This window comes from Phoca vitulina, unplaced genomic scaffold (genome assembly GCF_004348235.1).
Source record: "Phoca vitulina isolate PV1807 unplaced genomic scaffold, GSC_HSeal_1.0 scaffold2, whole genome shotgun sequence".
Taxonomy (NCBI): Eukaryota; Metazoa; Chordata; class Mammalia; order Carnivora; family Phocidae; genus Phoca; species Phoca vitulina.
Window position 1 is genome coordinate 3,710,509 of NW_022589705.1, and position 20,675 is coordinate 3,731,183.

Below are 20,675 nucleotides of genomic sequence, written 5' to 3' on the forward strand. Positions count from 1 at the left end.
CTAGAACACGTGTCTACTTTCAAACTCCAAAATGGTGGGGCTGACTGAGAACTTCAAGTGAACGGATTGCACTAAGATGGTCATTGTGCAATGGTGGTAAAGAACTAAGGGGGTGCGGGAGCGGGCAGAGGGGAGACTGGGAATTTCTAACAACTTCTGGGCTTCCCTTCATCCTCAGAAGAGGACTAGTACCAGTTAGGAAAAACAAAAAATATATATATATATATAAGCAGAAAGAACTCCAAGGGCAAAGTGGAAATTTAATTACTTGATGTGGTTCTGATTCTATCTTCGTCTGGAGCCTCATCACCCTGACCCTCAAGCCTTCTAGTAGGAGCAATACTGACTGACTTCTGTTAGCAAGTGCTTATGTTGGTGGCTTCATCACATCTCAAAGTTTTGGTTAATCAGATCTGTCATTTCTGCGCAAAGATGTTGCCATTAGACTATAGTGGCAGCCTTTTAATGTCATGGATGAGCACATAGTTTTTAAAGTTGGGATTCACTATTCATCCCCCCCCCTTTTTAACCCTGAAGCATGCTGGGCCCCCCGTCAATATAAAACCAGCCTAGACTCAAAGCTAGTGCATTCAAATGTAACTATGGTTCACAGGCAAAGCAGAGCTGGTTACTTACACACAGAAGTGGCCTCTATTCACCTAGTGTAACACAACACAGATACCAGCTGAGCCCAGGGGTTCAGTCACACCCAATCTGCTTTTAAAAGGACCAAGACATCACATTCCCCAAAAAAACCCTGAAAATACCATCTTCAGAAAAAGGAAAACCATGCATTTTCTGCTAAGCCTTTCTGCATTAAGGTATCTTCATTGTTTAAAGCAAGGAGAAAGGAAAGCAATCACTCAGGGCTTGGGATTTTTTTATGGCCACAGGAGAAAGAAAAAAATCAGGAGCGTGGATTTGATGAAATCACTTTACAGACCAAGCTGGTTGGCGATACTGAGTTCCTTTGCCCTCAATACCCTAGAGTGATGCTTTCTAAGAGATCCCACAAAAGTTTTCAAAACACAAAATTCCTTACCTAAATCGACTGGGAAAGCAGTAGCCTAGAACTCTGCCATTTACCGAGCTTGCTTTAGACTGGAGATTAACACTGTTTTTCTTCTAAAGTGCACAGTAGAAACAAGTATGGTCAAATCTACCAGAATAAGGAAGGCCATTCTCCATTTACTCCATTCTTCCCTGAATCCACCAGAATTAATCATTGCAAGGAGCCCTGGCAGCTCCCGTGCGGCACACCAAGCCCGAATGAGCGCTAAGTCTCTACCTCGCACACAGCGCAGGGGCAGAGGGATCGATTCTAGAGCAATCGTAAGCCAGAGGACTCTGCCCACAGCAGCAGGTCATTCCACAGGTCATTCCTTTCTACTGAAAATCCCGAATTCATGTGCTGCCCAAAAAAAGCCTGGAGAAGGAAATCACTATTTTTTGAAGAAAGAACAAAAACAAACAAAAAATAATCAGCAAAGGTATTCCAGAAAAACAGCTTGTTATCCTTGGAATGTGACCAAAATGGGTTTCCAATTAAAACATGGGAAGACCCTCTCACATCAGTTACTATAAGGGCTCTAGACTCAGCACAATCCTTAGTCTTAGGAAGAGCAAAACTAAAGTGATGAGCTGCTGAGGGAGGGAAAAAAACAAAGTGTCATTCAATAAGAATTCCTTAAAGAAAAAAAAAAAACAACTGAACATTCACGTTTCCTATTTACAATCACCCTCTCCCCCACCCCGCCGCCGCCACCACAATTCTGCTTTAACATTATGTTCCACATTTTATTTTGTTTTCAAGTTACATTTCAAGCAAAGGTCTTTTTTTTTTTTTTTCCTCAGCAATATCTCACAATTCCTCGTGAGAGCACAGCATCTAAACCATAAACCACTGTCAACCAGATCTCAATGCTCCAGCTACCAGCTTTGGTTTATTCATGGAAGAAATCCTCAGCTCTGCTAACAGGGAATAAACGTAAGCAATTCAGTCCCTTGAACAAAAATGAAGTCACGAGACCACTCTCATGTCCACCATTTTCTGCCTGGCTAAAACTGGTACAAGAAAATAGACTATAACCACAACTTTCATAGAACAGCTGAGAATCCCTCGTGAAGGCCAACAGAGCCTACGCTAGGCTTGGGTGAGAAGAGACACGGCCCATTCTCCCAGATTCCATTAGCGCACGGAGCTCCAATCTCCCCGTGCGGCTGTTTGGGACATGGCATGTTAGTGTCTGTCTTGGAAAGATGTGGATAGGTCGTACTTCCTATAGCATTTTCCAAAGTGGCACTGGAATAATGGGTCCCTTTAGGGTTGGCTCATGATACACTGTAGACCCATTCCAATGGGTGCACAAAGAAAAAAAGAGCAGAATCAGAGCTGAGTTCCCCTTTAAAAGCCAAACACCTACATCTAGAAGGAGGCTCCCCTACCTGAGAGCCCTTGCCCTATGGGGGTTCCCACTGCGGAAGCCCTCAGGTCTCAAGGTTAGTTACAGGGCAGCCAGGTAGGGTACGGCTGGCTGTAGGTGACGGGAGGATGGGCAACATAGTAGTTGTTGAAGTTGCCATCACTGACGTAAGGAGCTGGCTGGTAGTAACAGGTGACGTTGGTGGCGTTGGGGATGATGTTCTGCTCTGCCAGCACGCGCAAGGCCAGGAGGGAGATGAGGTTCAGGGTCTGCCTCCGCTCGTGCCCCATGAGGCACACGGTGCTCTCGTTCACTACCCTGCGAAGGATCATGAGGTAGTCGTACTTGCTCCTCTCTTCTTCGGCAAAGTGGTTTTGAAGGTAGGTCTCCAGCTTCCTTTGCTGTTCGAGGATGTCCGGGAAGTCGATGAAAAACCTGGAGCACATGTAACGCTCCAGAGTTTTGATTTCTTCCTGGTCTGTGGGCCGGAAGTCCCGCACGAGGAGGTTGCTGTACTTGAGCAGTCCCCCGCCCCTGATCTCTTCGGGGTTCTTGGTGGCGATCAGTCTGTTCTGCAGGTGGTCGAAGGCTTCCTCAAAGTCCCCATACACGCTCTCCCCGATCACCGTGGGGTGGACGTGCTCAGAGATGGGGCTGCTGGAGCAGTCGTAGAAGAAGAGCAGAGAGTCCAGGATGATCTGAAAAGAGTCCACGCTAAACTCAAACTGGCGCCGGATGGAGTCGACGAATTTCAGCTCCACGTTCCTCCCATTCTTGTTGGAGAGGGAAATCAGGCTCCAGCGGTCAGTGTCCGTGCAGACCTTCACCAGCTTCTGGACGTACGCCTCCTTCAGGGTGACCGGGCTGATCTTGAGCTTGTTCACGCCCTCCGGCAGGAAGTTCAGAAGAGAGCACAGCACCACATCTCTGACCAGCTGAAATTCTGCCTCCGTGGGAAGAGCCACGTGAAAGATCAGGTCCAGGTCTTTGCAACCCAGGCCATTGTCTTTGACCAAGACGTGGCCCGCTGCGGAGCCATTCAGCCGGACGTCCTGCACTTTGATGCCTGCCTCCTCCAGCCGGCCGCGCACGGTCTGGACGATGTCCTTCAGAGTTATCTCCAAGGTTGGAAAGTTGCCTCGTCCATGGATGGGTACGACCTCGGTCAGGACCTCATGCAGCCGGCTAACCTGATCCCAGTTGAGCACGCTGAAGGACACGCAGTCCCTGGTATTGCTGTTCTCCTCTGCCATCTTGGGGAGTGTTCTTGCGGGGAAACTGAAAGTGAGGGGGCGAGAAACAGAGTTAGGATTCGCTTCTCCATGGCCAAGCAGCCCGAGGGACTCAGAGCAGATGCTCAACGATCTCTGAATGTTTTCCCGCACAACAGTGACAACGGGTGCCTACTACTGGGTGCTGCTGCGAGGGTTACAGGTCACGGATGTGTGTGGGAGGGTATGTGCACGGAGTAAGGACAACATATACAGAAACCTACTCTCTGCTTCGTAATTTTGTTTTATGTGGGGCTGGTTTCTTTGTTTCACTTGTTTTGTCTGCAAGACAGTGGTCTGTGTGAAGGGAGGTAGACAAACTTCTTAAACAAAGTCACCTAAACACGTTCCTCAATCGAAGGCCTATAGGTTAGGCTAATTTTCCTTGTTCTTCATAGAATTACCTCTCCTGCCTTTGCATGCCTACCTACATCTTGAACTGGCTGATACCTAAGCTACCACCCCCACACCCTGAACACAAGACCCCCACCCCCACCCCAGGAAAAGACTTCCTTCACTCCATGAGGAGATGAAGATTCAACTCTGGGTCGCAACCACACCGAGGACAGGATGTCAGATCAGTCCTGCTAGAACCAGGTACGCGGATATCTTGTTAGCAAGAACCCCACGTCCTTTTCACTCAGGGGAGTGGTCTGCCCTGTAACCAGCACCTCCGTTATCCAGAGTGGGACGCCAGGGAACCGTCTGGATGACAAGATTCCTGGCAACAAAGGTTCGGGTCAGCCCTGAGGTGGATCAGCTCTGTCAGCAAGGAGGGCCCTCCGCGGCACGTGGGAAACTTCCTGGGGGCAGTGTGATCTTCTCACTGTATTTTGAAATCTAGCACCTTCAGGCTACCTGAGAATCAAGTGAGCTCTCAGTATGAGGAGCAAAACATTCCATCTCACGCTTCACTTGCTAGAACCATAGTTACACCAAAGTAATCTTCAACCAAGTCTTACGTTTCAGAAAATAAAATACAACAGATCCCTGGAAATCCTAATGTGTAAAAACAAATACTGCTGTATTAGAAAGTCAAGGTGCTTGTGGATCCACGTGGGTCAAACATTAGCTAGACAGACGTAAGAGCAGAAACAAAATGTCAAGGTGCTATCCTCACCCTTTGGGGCGAGCACAGAGTTTCCCCGGCCCCTTCGCCTTCCTGACTTGCTAGGCACACACAAAACCCATCCCAACTTCTGCAGTTTCATTGTTTGGAAACCGCTGCTTTTGAATGCACATCCACCATCACTGTCCTGAGGTTCCAGCTTGGGTCTTAGGCTTGCACTGGTGCCAGGGATCCTCGCCTGACACAATCGCTCAGAGGGATGGTGATGGTTGTCACTCAGTGTGGGGGGCACCACTGGACACCCCGAGACAAGCTTTCCAGGAGCTGGCCATTAAGAAGGTGGGTGAGAACACACATAGCAATAAAAGGCAGTGTGTGGTAGAAAGAAGATGGAATATAAAGGTAGAAGAAAGGCGTGTTCCCTTGATTGGAGTGAACAAGAAGGCCACAGAAGAGTTAGTTCACTCACAGGGACAGAAAGGCAACATGAGCTCTGGGCTGGGATTTAGGGCCAGAAGGCAACGTGCAGCCAAGACCTAGCGAATTGTCGAGTCTGGCTATCAGACACCTCTCAAGCCAGAGCACAGGCTTCCTTTGGTCTGTAGATTAAGGGGTTGAATGTGCTTGGCCAGCAACAGGAAGGGTGGTCACATGATCCCAGCAGGCTCTAGGAAGACCAATCTGGGGCTTCTCCGGGCTTCTTCTGTGCTTGCTACGAAAGAATACTTGCCAAGGGGCAGATAAGTTTCCCTTCAAACCTGTTTGGACAGTGTTAAAAAGCTCTAGGCTCTCTAGATCATTCTACCAAAGCAGGCCTAGGTTAAGGATAACAAGCAAAATTTGTGGCGAAATACTTCATGCTCACTGGGGCTAGCATTTGGCTTCATGTCAGACTTGGGACATCGTTTTCATGTGCTCTATGTACATTTGGTTCTCTGTGGCCCTTTTATGATCAGCACACAGTACACTGTGCCTATTACACGGGGCGCTGCACAATTAAGTCCAAATGACTACAAAGCGGTCTGGCGCTAGCTTTGTTTTGAGATGCTGCTAAACTATCTATGATTTGGTGACACAGATTTCCATCAGGTATGTTGATCTCCCTATAAAAACACAACCTTCCCTCCCTATGTATCACCTGCTATTATGCTTCCAAGTCTCATGTTTATGATACAGGTATGAGAAGTCACAGCAAAAGAGGAGTAGCAAGTGAATCAATACTTGGAAGAGAATGAACAATTAATTTTAAGAATATCTCTAGGAAGAACCTCAATAATGTTGTAGAAGAAAATAACTATAGGAATGACTTTTGACTCGTGCCTTTTTTTTCAAAAGAGTTGTGAGAAGAAAAAAAAAGTTTCTAAAATTAAAGTCAGAACTACTCCCACCTTTAGAACAGTAGTTCTTAGAGAAGGAACATCTAACACCAGTGGGAACGTGATGAAAGCTATCATTCCTTCTCCGGGGAGGGAGTGGGGAGAGAAGGGGAAGACATAAGCACGAGACCTTTCATAGATTTTTAAATCTCTAAACTTGCAGGAGGTTCAAAGTTAGAATCTGTTTTAGATTGAAAATCTGTAAGGTTCATATGGCAGGAGGGGCAAGAATGGCCAGGAGAGTTATGAGAAACAAGGATGATGTACATATTAGCCCCATAAGAGGTATTTTGAAGCCACAATAATCGAAACAGTGTGGTATTGGTACAAAAAGACAGACTGTTGGAACAGAATTTTTAAAACCTAGAAATAAAATCTTATACATGAGGGATTTCATATATAATGAAGGAGGCATTTCAAAATAATAGAGACAAAAAGTTTAGACATGTAGAGAAGTTATCTACATTTAAAAAATAAATAAGGTGACTCCTTGTCTTGTGCCAAACTAAGATCTAGATGGATGAATTAAAGACCCTAAGAGTCCTGGGGAAACATGGAATTTACACATACAAATGTACAGTAGGCGGTCCTTTCTAAATCACATAAAACCTAAAAGTCAAACATTTGATACAGAAAAATAAAAATATCTACATGGTAAAAACACCACAAAGAAGGCAGAAGAAAACACTAGGAAAATATTTGCAACGTGAGGCAAAGTACTTATTTTATTAATGAAGAATGAGCTCCTACAAATGAGAAAGACTAGCACCCCAACAGAAGAAGGGACAAAATAATACCTGAACAGTGGCTCAGATGCAGAACACATTCAGCCTTACCTTAAGGTAAGTAAAATTTCACCGTATCATTCTTACCTATCGGATCGGCAGAGATCAAGAAGCAGACACCCGTTAGCACACTGCCCATGGGTTCTCTCCGAAGAACAGCGTGGGACTCTCAATTTTAAGTGAATGTACTCTTTATAAATCAATTCTACTTTTAGGAAGTCTACTTTTCTACTTTTGATTTTATCCTGTGGGTATACTGGCCAGCATGCACAAGGATATTCACTGGAGAATTATCTGTAAAGCTCCAGAGTCATCAATAGAAGGTGAAACGACTTAATGCATGTGTACAACAGTATACGATTGCACGCAGTTGTCCCAAGGAATGGAGGCAGCTCTCTATCTCTGAGAATGTGAAATGCTAGTCGAGGTTTATTCATAGAAAACCAACCGTGCGTGTGTAAAAGCACAAGCCCATGCTTGTACATTTATACAGATCTCTGGAAGGAAACACAAGTACTTCGGCCTATACCAAATATCCCCTTCTAGATTGGGAGATGGGACAAAGGAAACTTATTTTATCCTTTTTGAATTGAGAACCTACACATGTATTAACTGAAAATAGTTAAAATCTTACGAGCCATATCTGAAAATCTTTCCCCCGTGAGCCTTCTAACTCATCTGCTACCTTATTTAGTTCTTTCAATGCCTTTCCTATCACTCCCCACCATCTCTTTGTCCCCAAATCAAATAACACATAGAAGCTTCCCCTCCAAGCCTTAAATGTGGATCTCTAGGAGGTAGGCAGGGGAGGAGGGACTGTTTTTCCCCTAGAATAGCTTTTAGTCGAGTTTCTACTTCTCCACTGTTTAATAGAAGATGTCCATTGTTTGTCAAAAATCCTCCAGACTTTCAAAATAATGGATAAGCCATCTCATCTAGACCCTTTCTATGTTTGTCATCCCGAAGTGGTTTTTTGTAGTTTTATAAGAATTGCTATTTCTCATTTCAGACATATGATAGTGACCCTCATGATGCTGTTATGTTATCAGTTACAGTTGCAAGAACCTTAATAAATGCAGTCAACATTTACCAGGAATCTAAGATGTCTGTGTTTGGCATCTTGCGTGCTAACTTCTTCTGACATACATGTGAACAATGGAGTTAACTTTTAGAAAAAAGTAGTTCATATAAAAGCATGGTGTGGAACATGACAAATGACAAATCCATGGTGTAGTTCTTAATTCTTCCAGTTTATCATGACTTAGATACAGAAGAGCTCAAGCTACTGAAGGCTCAAATTTAGGCAGGGTTCATATTCAGTGCTTAGCCCATTAGAAGGAGGCCAAAATAAGTTACGGATGACAATTACAAAGGAATTCTTTGTTTTCTCTCGCCCAAACAATTTCTGATATCAAAAGTATATTTTTTTTAGTGACCCCAACAAACACTGGTATTACTAGAATAAATCCAAGTCATAGGCCCTGAGGGCTTAGATAACATACCAGAGCTTAGTGTAACAGTTTGAGTTTTAATTAACCGCTTGAGATCAACATTGATATAATCTGCATATAAAAGAATCATGTGAAACACATTCTCAACTCACGAAAGGGCCAGGTTAAAGGCAAACTCTAGTTAGCAGAATTAACAAAATGATGACTAGAAAACAAAATTAATTTGATGCCTGGTAAATTCAAACTGGGGTTTGATTTTCCTTTTACGGAGAAGGAAGATTCACTGAGAAGCAGAGTCATTGTATTTTGCACAGTAGAAGCTGGGCAAGGTGGGAACCAGGATTTCTCACTGATTTGGTAATTCAGGCACCATTTTATAAGTGAGGATGACCAACTGCCTACTCAGTTCAAAGTACTTAATCTCCTACAAAGTTGGACTCGTGATGACTAACCACCTCAGGTGCCCCTGAATTCCCTTTTCTTCTACCATCTGGCTGCAGCAGGAGGGTAGAATGCACACACTGGAAGACAGGTTTGCAGGAACAGCAGCAAAAAGTGAGAGGAAAAGACTGACCAAGCCCAAAGAAGAATAAACCAAGCTCCTAAGGACAAGTTCATGTCTAACTTACCTTTGTTTCCTGTGGCCTGTGCCAGAGGCCCTCAAAGGCAGGTTGATCTGAAAACCTATGATTAAGCCCTAATTGAAAAAAAAATAGAAAAAAAAAAAAAAAGAGAGAGAGAGAGAGAGAAAGCCACGTCTAGTCCTGCTTCCTAGCTTATCTAGAGCCCAGAAATAAGAGTGACAGAGGCTACGAAAATGTGAGGGGACTCAAGGTGGGCCAGCAGGACAGGCAGACAGACAAGCTGGAGATGAGCGTGAAGAGCCTACGTAACACTTCTGGGTCTTAAGGTCGAGGGCTTAGGTCAAATCAACACTGATTCCTATTTATGCCGGGTATTAGGCATAGACACTGTCCACAGGGTTCTCAGTATATGTGGAAATGTCCATCTGTGAAGTTAAGGACAGTGTATATGTAAGTCTGAGTCTGCGATATTTCACGTGAAAGCTCTAGAAGCTACTGTCCCAAAGGTTTCATGGAAACGCTGAGGTGTGAACAGAGGCTCTCAGCTATGGCAGCCCTCCATCCCCTCCAGAGACAACTGAGCAACACCCTCGTCCTCTGACCCTGCTGGGGTTTAAGAATACAAAAGAAACTCAAACACATTTCAACATTCCTTTGATGACAACATTTCCTTTTATGGTTACTGGATATTACCTCAAAAACCTGGACCTTCCTAGCAACACTTTCCAGGCTTGAGGTAAGAGACACAGCCATGGGCAATGGACCAAGCCTGGTGACAGACTACGGGAGGTGTGTATGCAGAGCAAAGACATTTGCTGTCCCCAGCTCCGGGCTGAGAGGGGACCCATGCATGCGAGGCAGGCATCTTCCACACAAACTCTTCCCCCTCCAGTATACCACAGAGGGTACTTCCAGGAAAAAGAAACTACTCATTGCATATAAAAACCTAGAGAGTTTAAGCAGAAGTGAAAAGAGGGTGGCATACACACCATACTCTTCTATCCCACCAATTCTTTCAGCAACCCGAGTAAATGAGACCCACATTCCCTGTAAAATGAAGGTACAAACGTGTGTGCAAAAGAAAGGGTACTTAGCATAAGCCCCTTCACATCAATTCCCATTTAATCCTCACAAGCACTCCGAGGAAGCTACAACTGTCCCTTTTGCACAAATTAAGGAATAAAGATCAGAAAAGATTACGTGAACTGACCCCAGATCCTCAACTCTAGAGCGAACATTCAAACCCTTGGAACGGGCAACGGTCCCCACCAAGCTCGCTCCGCCACTGGCGGGGTGGGAGGCAGGGCGAGGGTATAGACTCCTGCTACAAGTCCACAGGTGCACAGTGCCCTACCACAGTGCTGCGACCACGGTGATCTCTTCTATAACAGAGATTGTATTCGTCTTAACCAGAAAAGGAGAAAGTTACCCCTATAACTGTGACACTTTATCTCCACCACATACACTGAAAACAGCAGAGCTTGAACCAATCACCCTTTATTGCCTGCTTTAGAGCAGATTCCAGTTGAGCAAAGGACATGAGTCAGTGCTCATCTTCGAGGACGCCAAGGTGTCTTTAGAGGTACCCCTCAGAGAAGCACCAGAGAAGGCAATTCACTGCCCATGGTGTGGGAAATCCTATTTCTCAATGGGGACGCACATCAGCGGTGTCATAATCTAAACATCTTATCAACACTATCCACTCAGAAACCACTGACTACCTCCTTAGAAGTTCCAGCAGGTACTAGCAGGTGCACAGCCCTCCAGGCCCTCTTCATCGGGGGAGAGACCAAATGTGACCAGTTGTCCAGCCAGGTGCCCTAACATGAATCACCAAATTCTATCTGATCCAGCTTTATCCAGATCAACCCCTCTGATGTGTACACCAGTGCTACTCTTATCCCTACTTTACAGGAAAGGGGACCGGGGAACAAAGAGGTCATACAAAGTGTTAACTGTCCAAGGATGCCCTGCCAGGAAATTGGCACAAATGGGACTGAGGGGCTTCCTAGGAGGTAGATAGCTTGGGTGCATGTGTTGGGGTGCGGGTAGGGCTTGGAAGATAAGCTAGTTGCTCAGGTAGTTGTAAAAACTAGACGGCAGTAAGTGGAGGGAAGAGGTGAAAGGTATGAAGGGTTTTTATAGGACAGCGGGAAGGAAGGTGGCTAGATGAGCTAAGGGCCCCGAGTGAGGTGGGCCAGACGGCAGGTGCCGGAGGCAAGGCAGAAGCATTCGGAGCGCGAGTCCCTCGCAGCTGTCAGTACAGAGACCCTCTCCCTGCAGATCATCATGGATTCGGGGATCCATGGCTGGATCTGGCTGGATCCACCAGAATGGAAGGTAATTATGTACAGAAATGCTAATCATTACACTCAGGTTTGTTTTAAAGGAGCAGTGGCTGTGAGGTGAAGGCCCAGGTTGCTCCCTTTGAGGGAGCTGCCGGATGTCAGCCAGGCTGCCAGGCAGTGGTTCTCAGAGAGCGCGGGGACAGTTGCGGGGATGCGCTCTGCTGGCTGGAAGATCGGCAGTGTTGATCTGCTGATAAAGCAACAGAACAGGACACTCTGCAGACAAGAGGGCAACTTTCTAGATCCCAGAAACTGATAACCCAACCGGAGCTGCAGACAGAAGGTAGGCAAGTTCGCAAGCAGTGATGGGCACCCCTCTGGCGAGCTCGGGGAGGGAGGGGAGCTGGGATGGCACTGAACACAGAAGAGCCTGGCACAGACTGACGAATGCACACATCACCTGCCACCTCCCCAACTGCACAGAGTTTGGCCCTTGAGATGCCTACGCCCTCGAGAAACAAGCCGGGCACTCTGGATGACCGTGGACTTGGTAAACGCAGCACCAGACCAGCGGGCAGCAAGGAGAAAAACCGGCTCAAAGTAGATGTGGCCTTCTGGAGAGAAATCCTCCCTCATCCTCGACTGTGTGGTGAAGGCCAGGAGTTATGGAGGACCAGGGGGCAGCCTGAGGAAGCCTTTGTCTGCCCAGGCCCCGCCTCCAGGGGAAGGCCGCATTCTGGAGACTCCTCTGCCCCCAAACACATGGAAATGGTAGAGATAACTGAGACATGCTTTTTTGTTTCACATGAATGTCCACGGAATAAGAGTTTACATTAGCAGACAGCCCAAAGCAATCGAACCAGGTAAAATAATGTCTTGTTTATGAAAAGGACAGTAAAATATACTGTGTGTTAGCTCTTTCTAGAACACTCGCAAACATACTCTGCCTCCATTCAAAGAAACAACAGAGCCGTGCCGCAGAACTCTGCCCAGAGAAGACAGTTCTAAGTCAGTGACGCAACAGATCCCGCAGCTGGCCTGTTCCCACTCTCCGCTTGGTCATGTTCAGCCAGAGGTCCCAATCTATTTTCCCAGGGTTATCAGGAGGTCCTAGCCACTGAACATCCATGTGCGCCACAGCCCCCAAACTTGGTGTGATTCCCATGGCAGCCGGCGTGCTGCCTCAGCGGAAGGAAAGGGGTGTCCCGGACTGAAGCAGAAGCAGGTCACCAGAAGCCAGGGCCGCCTGGCTCAGCACCATGCTTCGAGTTCAAGGGGCCCTCCCAAGTTCTGCCTTCCCACGGATGCCCACAGATGGTCTGAATGGTTATCAGAGATTGGGCTCTGTCCACAGACACCCGCCCTAAGAGGACTCCAAACAGAAAGCACTTTCTCGTCTTTCAAAATAGGATGCTTGAGCAAGTGTGGCTGGGGAGATAACGCTAGAAGAGCTCATGCTGTGGCTGCAAAACAGCACAAAACAGAATCAAAACACGGGCCCAGATACTGTAACAGGGACACCGCAGAGGTGCACACGCTTAGAGGAATACCCCGAAATCGTCGCAAATGTAAACGTTAACAAGGTCAGGACATGGACATCTTTAGATGGAAGCTAAGCACAGAAGTCTTGATTTTTCCGGGGTGTCAGCGATATTAAGTGCTACATACACCACTTGAACTGGAAATAATCCCTGTTGCAACTTGGCGCCCCACTTCCTCCTATGAAATGCCTCTGTCTAAATCAGAGATGTTACTGGTCTGACTCATTTAAAGAGATCGCCAGAGCCGGCCCCTACTGTTTTAAAGACTGACTAGACTGAGAAAAACTGAACGATTCCTAGGAGGCTGTTTACCTTAAGGATGGCCAAGTTTCTGTACAGTCCACGGGGTCTAAGGGCTGCCAGGCCCAGGGTCTATCAAGGATCGCACACCACCTAACCCTCCAGCTTAGAACTTGGAGCAGTTGTCAGGTGTCCAGAAGGAGGGCCTCAGTTTGCTGTCCCGTCCCTAGCAGCATCCCTGGGCCTTATCAGGAAAGGGCCAAGCTCAAGTGCAGCACTTATCATACTTTAGACACACACACACACACCCCATTCACATATGTCTAAGTGTGAGCTGGCCTCCATTTCTGGGAGGATGCTAATTATGCACATTCCATCCAGGTTTTAGGTTTGCATCCCTGTAGCAGGCACCCGACCTCCAGGTCTGAGCACGGCCTCAGCCTGAGTGACACATCACCAGGCTTGGTGGCCCCTTTGACATTATAAATCCTGTGAAGAATGGCAATTTGGGTAGCTGGGAAGCACTGGGGGGTGGGGGGATGCATTGAAGTGAAGGAGCAAGACCATGGGGTACCCTATATCTGTACCAGCTCCGCTGGAGAAGCCAAGTCACCCTGTGTTTGATGTTTCAACATGTGTGGAGCTGGGCGGGCCACGGATATGGCCCACTAGGAATGATTATCATTAAATTAGCATATACCAAGTCATGTGTTGCTGTCATTTGGCAGCTCACAGACACCTGTTGCTTGAAAGTTATTTCCTCTTGCAATTTCAAATGTCAGTTGTTGATATATTTTAATTGCTGATAAATTGTTTGAGCCCTGGTCCCCTGCCAGTGTCAGTCAGAAGATTTCATCTGCAATTCTTTGAAATTCTATTACCTGGTGATTATGCTCTAAGAAACTAAAGAAAAATGAAAGAATGAGCACCAGACGAGGAATCAAATATCCTGTGTTTTAGTGGCAGGCGTGACTCACAGTGGGAATGTTTATCAGTAAGTGGGCTATGATGACTGAATTTCCTTTCATTCTTTCCGGTATCTGAGTGCCTACTATGCTCCGATCGCTGTTCTAGGAGCTGATGACCCGTCAGTAAGCAAGAGACAAAGACCTCTGCCCTCTCCTTCCATAACTTGCTGCTGTTAACTCATATAGAATCAAAACTGGAGAATGAGCCACTGGGCAGTTGGTCTGGACCCGTGCTGCTCAACACTGTATCCACAAGCCTCGTGTGGCCCTTGAGCACTCAACACGGGGCAAGTCCACACTGAGACCACTAAGATGTGCTGTGAACATAAAATACACCCCAGATTTCAAGAACTCAGTAGGAGGAAAAAAAAGAAAAGGAAAGTATCTCCTAAATATTTTTTATATTGATTACATACAGAGATGTTAACATTTGCTATGATGGGTTAAATAAAATCATTAAAATTCGTTTCACCTGTTTATTTTTACTCTTCTATGTGATGACTACTAGAAACTTAACTGGGGCTCTCCTATTTCTCCTGGACAGCACCGGTCGACTGGCCTTACCACAACGAGGAAACTGAAGCCTGAAGAGGTCGAGGCCCATCCTCACAACCCAAGACAGGCCTCAGAGGCAGGGAGGAGGGAAGCAGAGAGACCACGGGAGGCCCAGACACTCAGGACAGTAGCAGTGCTAGCTCCCAGCTGAGCAAGCCCAACCAGGGCCTGGACACGGGGTCCATGCTCACTTCGTGTCCACTTCACCTCGCCTCCTGGACCTGCACTCTTCCTACTGCAGCGCCCGGCCGCTTCCTCCACGTGAGTGCCCCGACGGGCCGAGAGCACGCAGGGTCAGTCGGCTGCGAGGCCCACCTCCTCAGCCACAAGCACAAGTCAGGGATAAACGGGGTGTGCTTGGGGGTAGGATGGAGATAGCCGGGCAAGGTGGAGGATGACCCTTTCCCCCACCCCCGTGTAAGGGCTGGCCCAGGGGACAGAAGCACATGGTAATGTGAGGGAGCAGACGCAGTTCCAGATTCGTGGATAATTTTGTTCTCAAAATGGGCCCACAGAGAATGAATATGGAGACATATGGGACTTTGTGTGTTCATCCAGCGGAAGATTTGAAAGTAGAAACAGAAAACAAGGTACACAGCAGAGCTGTAAAGAGGTGACTAATGAGATATGGGGACCCTCAGATGGGGTGACCTCAGGAGTCTCTCAGGAAGGTCTAAAGCTGGGTCAAAATATAGTTTGGTGAGGAAAGAAGAACAGTGATTTGTTCAAATATTTGAATATGAATTCTGTGAGGCAAGGGAGGGCAATCAGGAAGACTCGTCCAAGGGAGGTAGAGGATGAACAGAAGGTCAGAAGGGGACAGGTTCTGAAAAGGAGCTCAGCTTCTGGAGAGATGGGCAGTTCCTGGGAGTTCTTCAGGTGGCGTTCGGGGCGGGCGGGGGGGGCATGGGATGCAGAATTGGCCAGAGAGGCAGGAGAAGAGCCCCATACGGCTCTCATGGAGCTGCTGTCTACAGGCCCCTGAACCAGGTCAGTGATGGCAGTGGGAAACAAAAAGTGAAAAAGATAAAAGATCAGCAGAACCAGCAGCCGAGTGAACTGGAGAGAGAAAGGCTGAGCGAGCCATGTGAGGCTGGGGTTGGGGTGGATGGGCAGGAAGCGCAGGATGGAAACACTGGAAGAGAGCGGGTCTGGAGCTCAGCTTAAGGAGCTTCAGCTGCTGGCCAATTAGCAGGCGCGGCCCCTCGGCTCCAAACCTACCAAACGGAGGCCACCATTTAGAAAAAGGCCCAGAAACCACCCGGCATTTTAGGCTGGGAGCTTCCCACCCAAAGAGCTCCCGGCCCGATGGCCCACCAAAATGAATCTACCTAAAGGAGACTTCCCTCGCTGAGAGAACTGGCAGCTTAATGCCCCAGATCACTGTATCTAATTCGCAGGAGCACCTTCCGTGCCCCAGGGCCTGCTCCGGGTGCGGGGAGGATTCAGCAGGGAGCGCCGATCCCTGCCTTCCTGGGGCTCACATGCCAGTCGCTAAGACAAACGAGCAAAATCTGAGTGCCTGTGCATTAGGACGCTGTCCCGGCTCCTCCTGGATCCAGAGCGCTTCCCCAAGGCCTTTCTACATACCACTGCCTTGGCCTCCTCGGCACCTGGCACCAACTGCTGCCCGGGGAGGACTTAACTACTTACTGACTCAATCACCGTTATCCAAGAAATAAACACTTTATGCAGTTTATAGTGACCAAGCCTCCAAAAGGCTCTGAGACTAAAGAAAAATCTCCTCCATGGAGTTACTTAACATCAGCAATTATTTCTTCATATTCCTTTTTTCCCGTTGTTCCAAGAAGCTCTGCAAACAGTTCTGGGGCAGCCTAGGGGGACCAGCTGTACAAAATCTATCGATTCTAAACAATTCATAAGGCTCTTTCCTACATAGCTGGGTTTGCAAAGAGGCTTCATTGAAACCACTTAAATTCCAGATACGAGCTTCTTTAGTGAAAGGATAAAAAGGCTTGAGACCAGAAGTCTGGGAAGCATCACAAGAGATCAGAACTACCGCTGTACCCAACTGGCTTGTTTAAACATGAGCATTTCTTTAGACACAGGGGTGGCTGCTTCATCATAATATAGCTTATGCCAGCTTGCCAGGCCACGGTCAAAACACCAGGATGGCACAACACATTTTTCTATATTGCCTTTTGTGTACTTGAGTGACATCACAAAAAAAGCAACGAACCTTATCTAACCAGAGTAATGTTTTATCGCAAGTAACAGCTCAGATTCAGCATTACTTCCCTTTAACCCCTAAACACACACACACACACACACACACCCACACACCCACACAGTAACGCACACAGCCCAGAGATCTGGCCTGAGACCAAGAAACCCAAACACGACAACCCAAGTTTAACTTAACTCATGAAACTAGGCTTGGGCTTCCACAACTTCTCTTGGGAATACAAAAAAGGTTTACCATTCAGAGCTCTTGGCTTGTCATTCTCTGGTGACTGGCCCCAGGCACACAATATATCAGAGATGAAAGATGAAAACAAGGTACTACTTACTTGAGCAGTTTAAAAAACCCTGTCATTTTCTAACTTTGTATCAAATGTGTCCGACTACCGGCACTGGGAGAACAAGGGCACTATAGTCCACTCTGCATTATCTTTATTGCTAGGCAGTTCCTTGGATTTTCAGAAGTACGAGGACTTCTCTGTTCTTTGATGGGTAGTGCAAGATGTGCACAATTTGCCCTGGCCTTGAACACTGGGGGCTGTAGGCTACATGGGGCATACTGGGAAATGCAGGGGTGAGGGGTTCTGTAACTCAGGATGGGATTTCCGTGAGCTGCTTATACTCACAGTACAGGCGAGCAAACCAAGGAGGGAGAACCGCTGGTGCTCAGCTAAATTACATTCTGACAAATAGGCAAGATCCACGTCCTTACCTTCAGAGGTACTCCAACTTAATCTCTGGATACAAGGGAGGTATTGTGGAAGAAACTCCACATAGAGAGTGCTGTGGTGAGCTCTAGGTACAGACACTGTCATGAAATGAGGGACCTTTGTTTTGGGTAACAATTTAGAGGCCTCCTGGCTGAGAAAAAAAAGAAAGTGTGCTATTTTTTTTTTTTTTTTTTTAGCTTTCACATTGTGTTACAGGACTCGCCCTACAGCTACCTGAACAATTATATACAATATACCAAAACCTTCTTTCTAAAAACTCCTTATTGAGAATAAATGTACTCTAAAGATATGGGTATACCTTAAGACACAAGGTTTCAGTTATCTCAAGTAAAAGCTTGACTCCAGAGATATTAAGTTTTCCATCTTCACAAACAAGAATGTCAAAGGACAGAACCCCTGCTGGTCCAGCCAGACCGCCTCCCTGAAAGCGAAGAGAAAAGTCAGCATTCTCTAGTCCCCACCCCACCCCCTTCAATGGCAGGGTCTCATGTGTGGGTCTCACTCCCTCAATAATACCTTTGGGGATTTAAGACACAGCACAATATTTGGTAAGCGCTCCTAAACCCTCCCCCACCCCCTCACCACCCAGGCAGCCCCAGGCTGCCTGGCTTGCTTCCTTGTGGGCTTCCTTGCCAAGTTACTCCCCTGGAAAGGTTAGTGTAGCCAACAATGGCCACTCTCATGCCCCACCCCCCCCACCCCCCCACCCCGCCCCTTGGAGGGCAGCTGGGCCAAGCCAGGAGTCTACTTCAGAAGAATTTAATAATCTTTATTTCCTGGGGAGGTTCAGGTTCCTGACCCACCTACCAAATATCCTGAATACCAACTGTCACAATACAGATGATTACAACAGTCTTTATAAACGCTGACTGTAATAAGTGAACTTTAAAGCACTCCATGGCTTGCATGTTATAACTCCATTAAAAAAAAAAAAAAGTTTAAAAGGTAGCAGGTCGCTACCTAAGACAAGGACTTAGCCCTGCAGAAGCCTTTCCTCCAGACAAAAAGGAGGGAAGGGGACTGGGCTGATCCCTCCCGTGAGGTCCAGCTTTATCTATCAGGCGGTTCTAGCGGGGATGGGTGAGCTCTAATTCTCCAGAGAAACTCGCCAAGCTTTTCTCCGGAAGTCCTCCCTTACTTTGAGGCAGAGCAGTTTTGTTTTCTCTCCCATCTGCGTTCTGTGTTTAGGGGTACAGGCTACCAACCTGTACTGGTCAGGTTCGTCACCCTCCTCAGCCTCCCCTCCCTTCTCTTCCATCTGGGGCAGCCACCCGCGGCACCGCTGGCCCAGTCAACTCACTGTCAAGGCTTTTAGTCTACACGGTAAGCAAGTTTCATTCCTAAAGGGGGAGGAACCAGGCAGGGCACAGACACCGTATTCCCGAGAAGTTTCCAAGAGAAGTGCAGCGCGCGGAAGTCACTCGCTTGGACCACTTGCTGCTCACGGTGTCCACAGTCTAGTGTGAGTCCACCCAAAGTTAGGGATCTCCGCCCTGACCTCGAAACCCGGGCTTGGCGCCGAGCCGGGGAAGCGCCCCTCCCCTCCCCGGCCTGAGACGAGCCCCTGACCGCTGCGTCTCCAACTGCGCCTCCAGAAACCGCCGCATTCGAATTCGCGCTCGGCTGGCCTGCGGAGGTGTGCGTGCCCGCGGGAGCGCAAGCAAAGAAGGGGCGGCGGGGGCGCCGTCGGACCGGGAAGGGGCCGAAGGCCCCCATCGCACGCTCTTCGGCCGCCCCGCCCGCGCCGGCCAGCGCACAGCTCGCGGGACGCGCCGAGCAGGAACTCGCCGAAGTTTGCCAAGCCCCGGTCGAAGTCTCTGGAAAGTTGTAGCTCCCTCTCGGGGCATCTCGCCTGGCCCTCAGGAGCGGGGGGATGTGTGTCGGGGTGTCGTCGCCGGAGCGAGAGGGGAAGGGAGCACCGCGGCCCGGCACCTGTCCGTACCTCCCCTCTGGCTCCCCACCGGGCTCTGAGAAGACTTGAGCTCCGCTCAGCGGGGACAGACCCCCGAAGGCAGAGCGCGCGGCTCCCTGGGGCCGCGGCATCCTCGCACCTTTAGGGGAGGGGACCGGGGACTCACCTGGGCGGCGGAAGAGGAGACGACAGAGGCAGGTCCTTGGCGTGGGCAGCCCCCAGCAGGAGCGGCGCGGTCACTACAGCCCCCAGGCAGCGACACCGAGTGAGCGGTCCTGCCGCCGCCCCCTCCGTTCTTATACGGCTTGACCACGCCCCCACCCCCGCCCCCGCCCCTAAGCCTTCCCTCCCAGGGGAGCGAGGGGCGGGGTGGGGCGGGGCCAGCGCCCACGGGATCCTTCCGCCTGGGCGCTGACGGCGAGGGCAGGGCAAAAGGTGCCCTCTGATTGGCTCCTCGGGTGAATGGTTGCCGAGAGACGAGTAAACCTTCGGCGGCGGGAAGGGGCGGGGGTGCTAAAGGAGGTAGCACTGCGCAGGCGCAATAAAGAGGGGCTGGGTTCACACCCCCCCTAACTTCGGAGTTATTGGGACTCTCTTCCTACTTTCCGCTAGGCTCTTTTCTGCCATTGCCATCATATAACTCTTCCTCCTAAGCTCTTCCCATCTCCGTCCCCCTCCCTCGCAGGCCTTTTTCTTTTGCTTCTCTGGGGATTTTCGCGTTGGTTCTCTCTCTCCAGGAGTGGGGAATGAAACCCCTACGCCTACCTCCGGCGTGTGTTTCAAAGTCGGAAAAAAACTTATGGTTTCTGAGCCAAGGGAGCCTTCCTCTTACCCCAAGCAAATTGCCTGGAGGCCATCGGGGAAAAGGCCGGCGCAGTTGGTTCTCTGCCCGCAGTTACCACCTGTGTGCGGTTAGTGGGACTGTGGGTCTCGAGGAGTCCGTCGCCAAGGCGGGCAACCGCGACAGCTTCGGCCCTGCTCGAAGGGTCGCGTATGTTATGTAACGTGCAAGCGGGGCTTGGACACCATCCACTCGTTCCATAGCAAGCGGCCTAGAGTCCAGGTGCTAAACTCAGATCAATGTGAGTTGGGATCTCCACTCACCACCTATCTGTAAGGCCTTGGGCAACTAACTTAACCAACCCTCCATAAATCTCTTTCCTTACCTATATGACGAGACTAAAAATAGAGCAGCTTTCTAGGCTTGTATAAGTACTAAATAGGAACGTGGAAAGCTAATAGTGCAGTGTCTGATGCAAAGTGTGTGGTAAGTGTTGTT

General features: G+C 48.5%; 1 protein-coding gene across 2 annotated transcripts; it reads right to left on the reverse strand.

The window, feature by feature from the left end:
• Positions 1–298: 298 nt before the first annotated feature.
• TENT5C (terminal nucleotidyltransferase 5C) lies at positions 299–19,645 on the reverse strand. 2 transcript variants are annotated; one of them, XM_032415547.1, is made up of 2 exons: positions 19,563–19,645; positions 299–3,701 (listed from the first exon to the last, which is right to left on the reverse strand). In XM_032415547.1, exon 2 carries the CDS (start codon positions 3,674–3,676, stop codon positions 2,501–2,503), a length of 1,176 nt encoding a protein of 391 aa, XP_032271438.1. In that variant the 5' UTR covers positions 3,677–3,701; positions 19,563–19,645; the 3' UTR covers positions 299–2,500. The 2 variants fall into 2 exon arrangements, with proteins under 2 accessions (XP_032271438.1, XP_032271449.1); XM_032415558.1 differs by lacking the exon at positions 19,563–19,645 and adding an exon at positions 17,783–17,871.
• Positions 19,646–20,675: the final 1,030 nt, after the last annotated feature.

Excerpts from the sequence above, each read along its gene's own strand:
- TENT5C (XM_032415547.1), bottom strand. The coding sequence starts at position 3,676 with ATGGCAGAGGAGAACAGCAATACCAGGGACTGCGTGTCCTTCAGCGTG.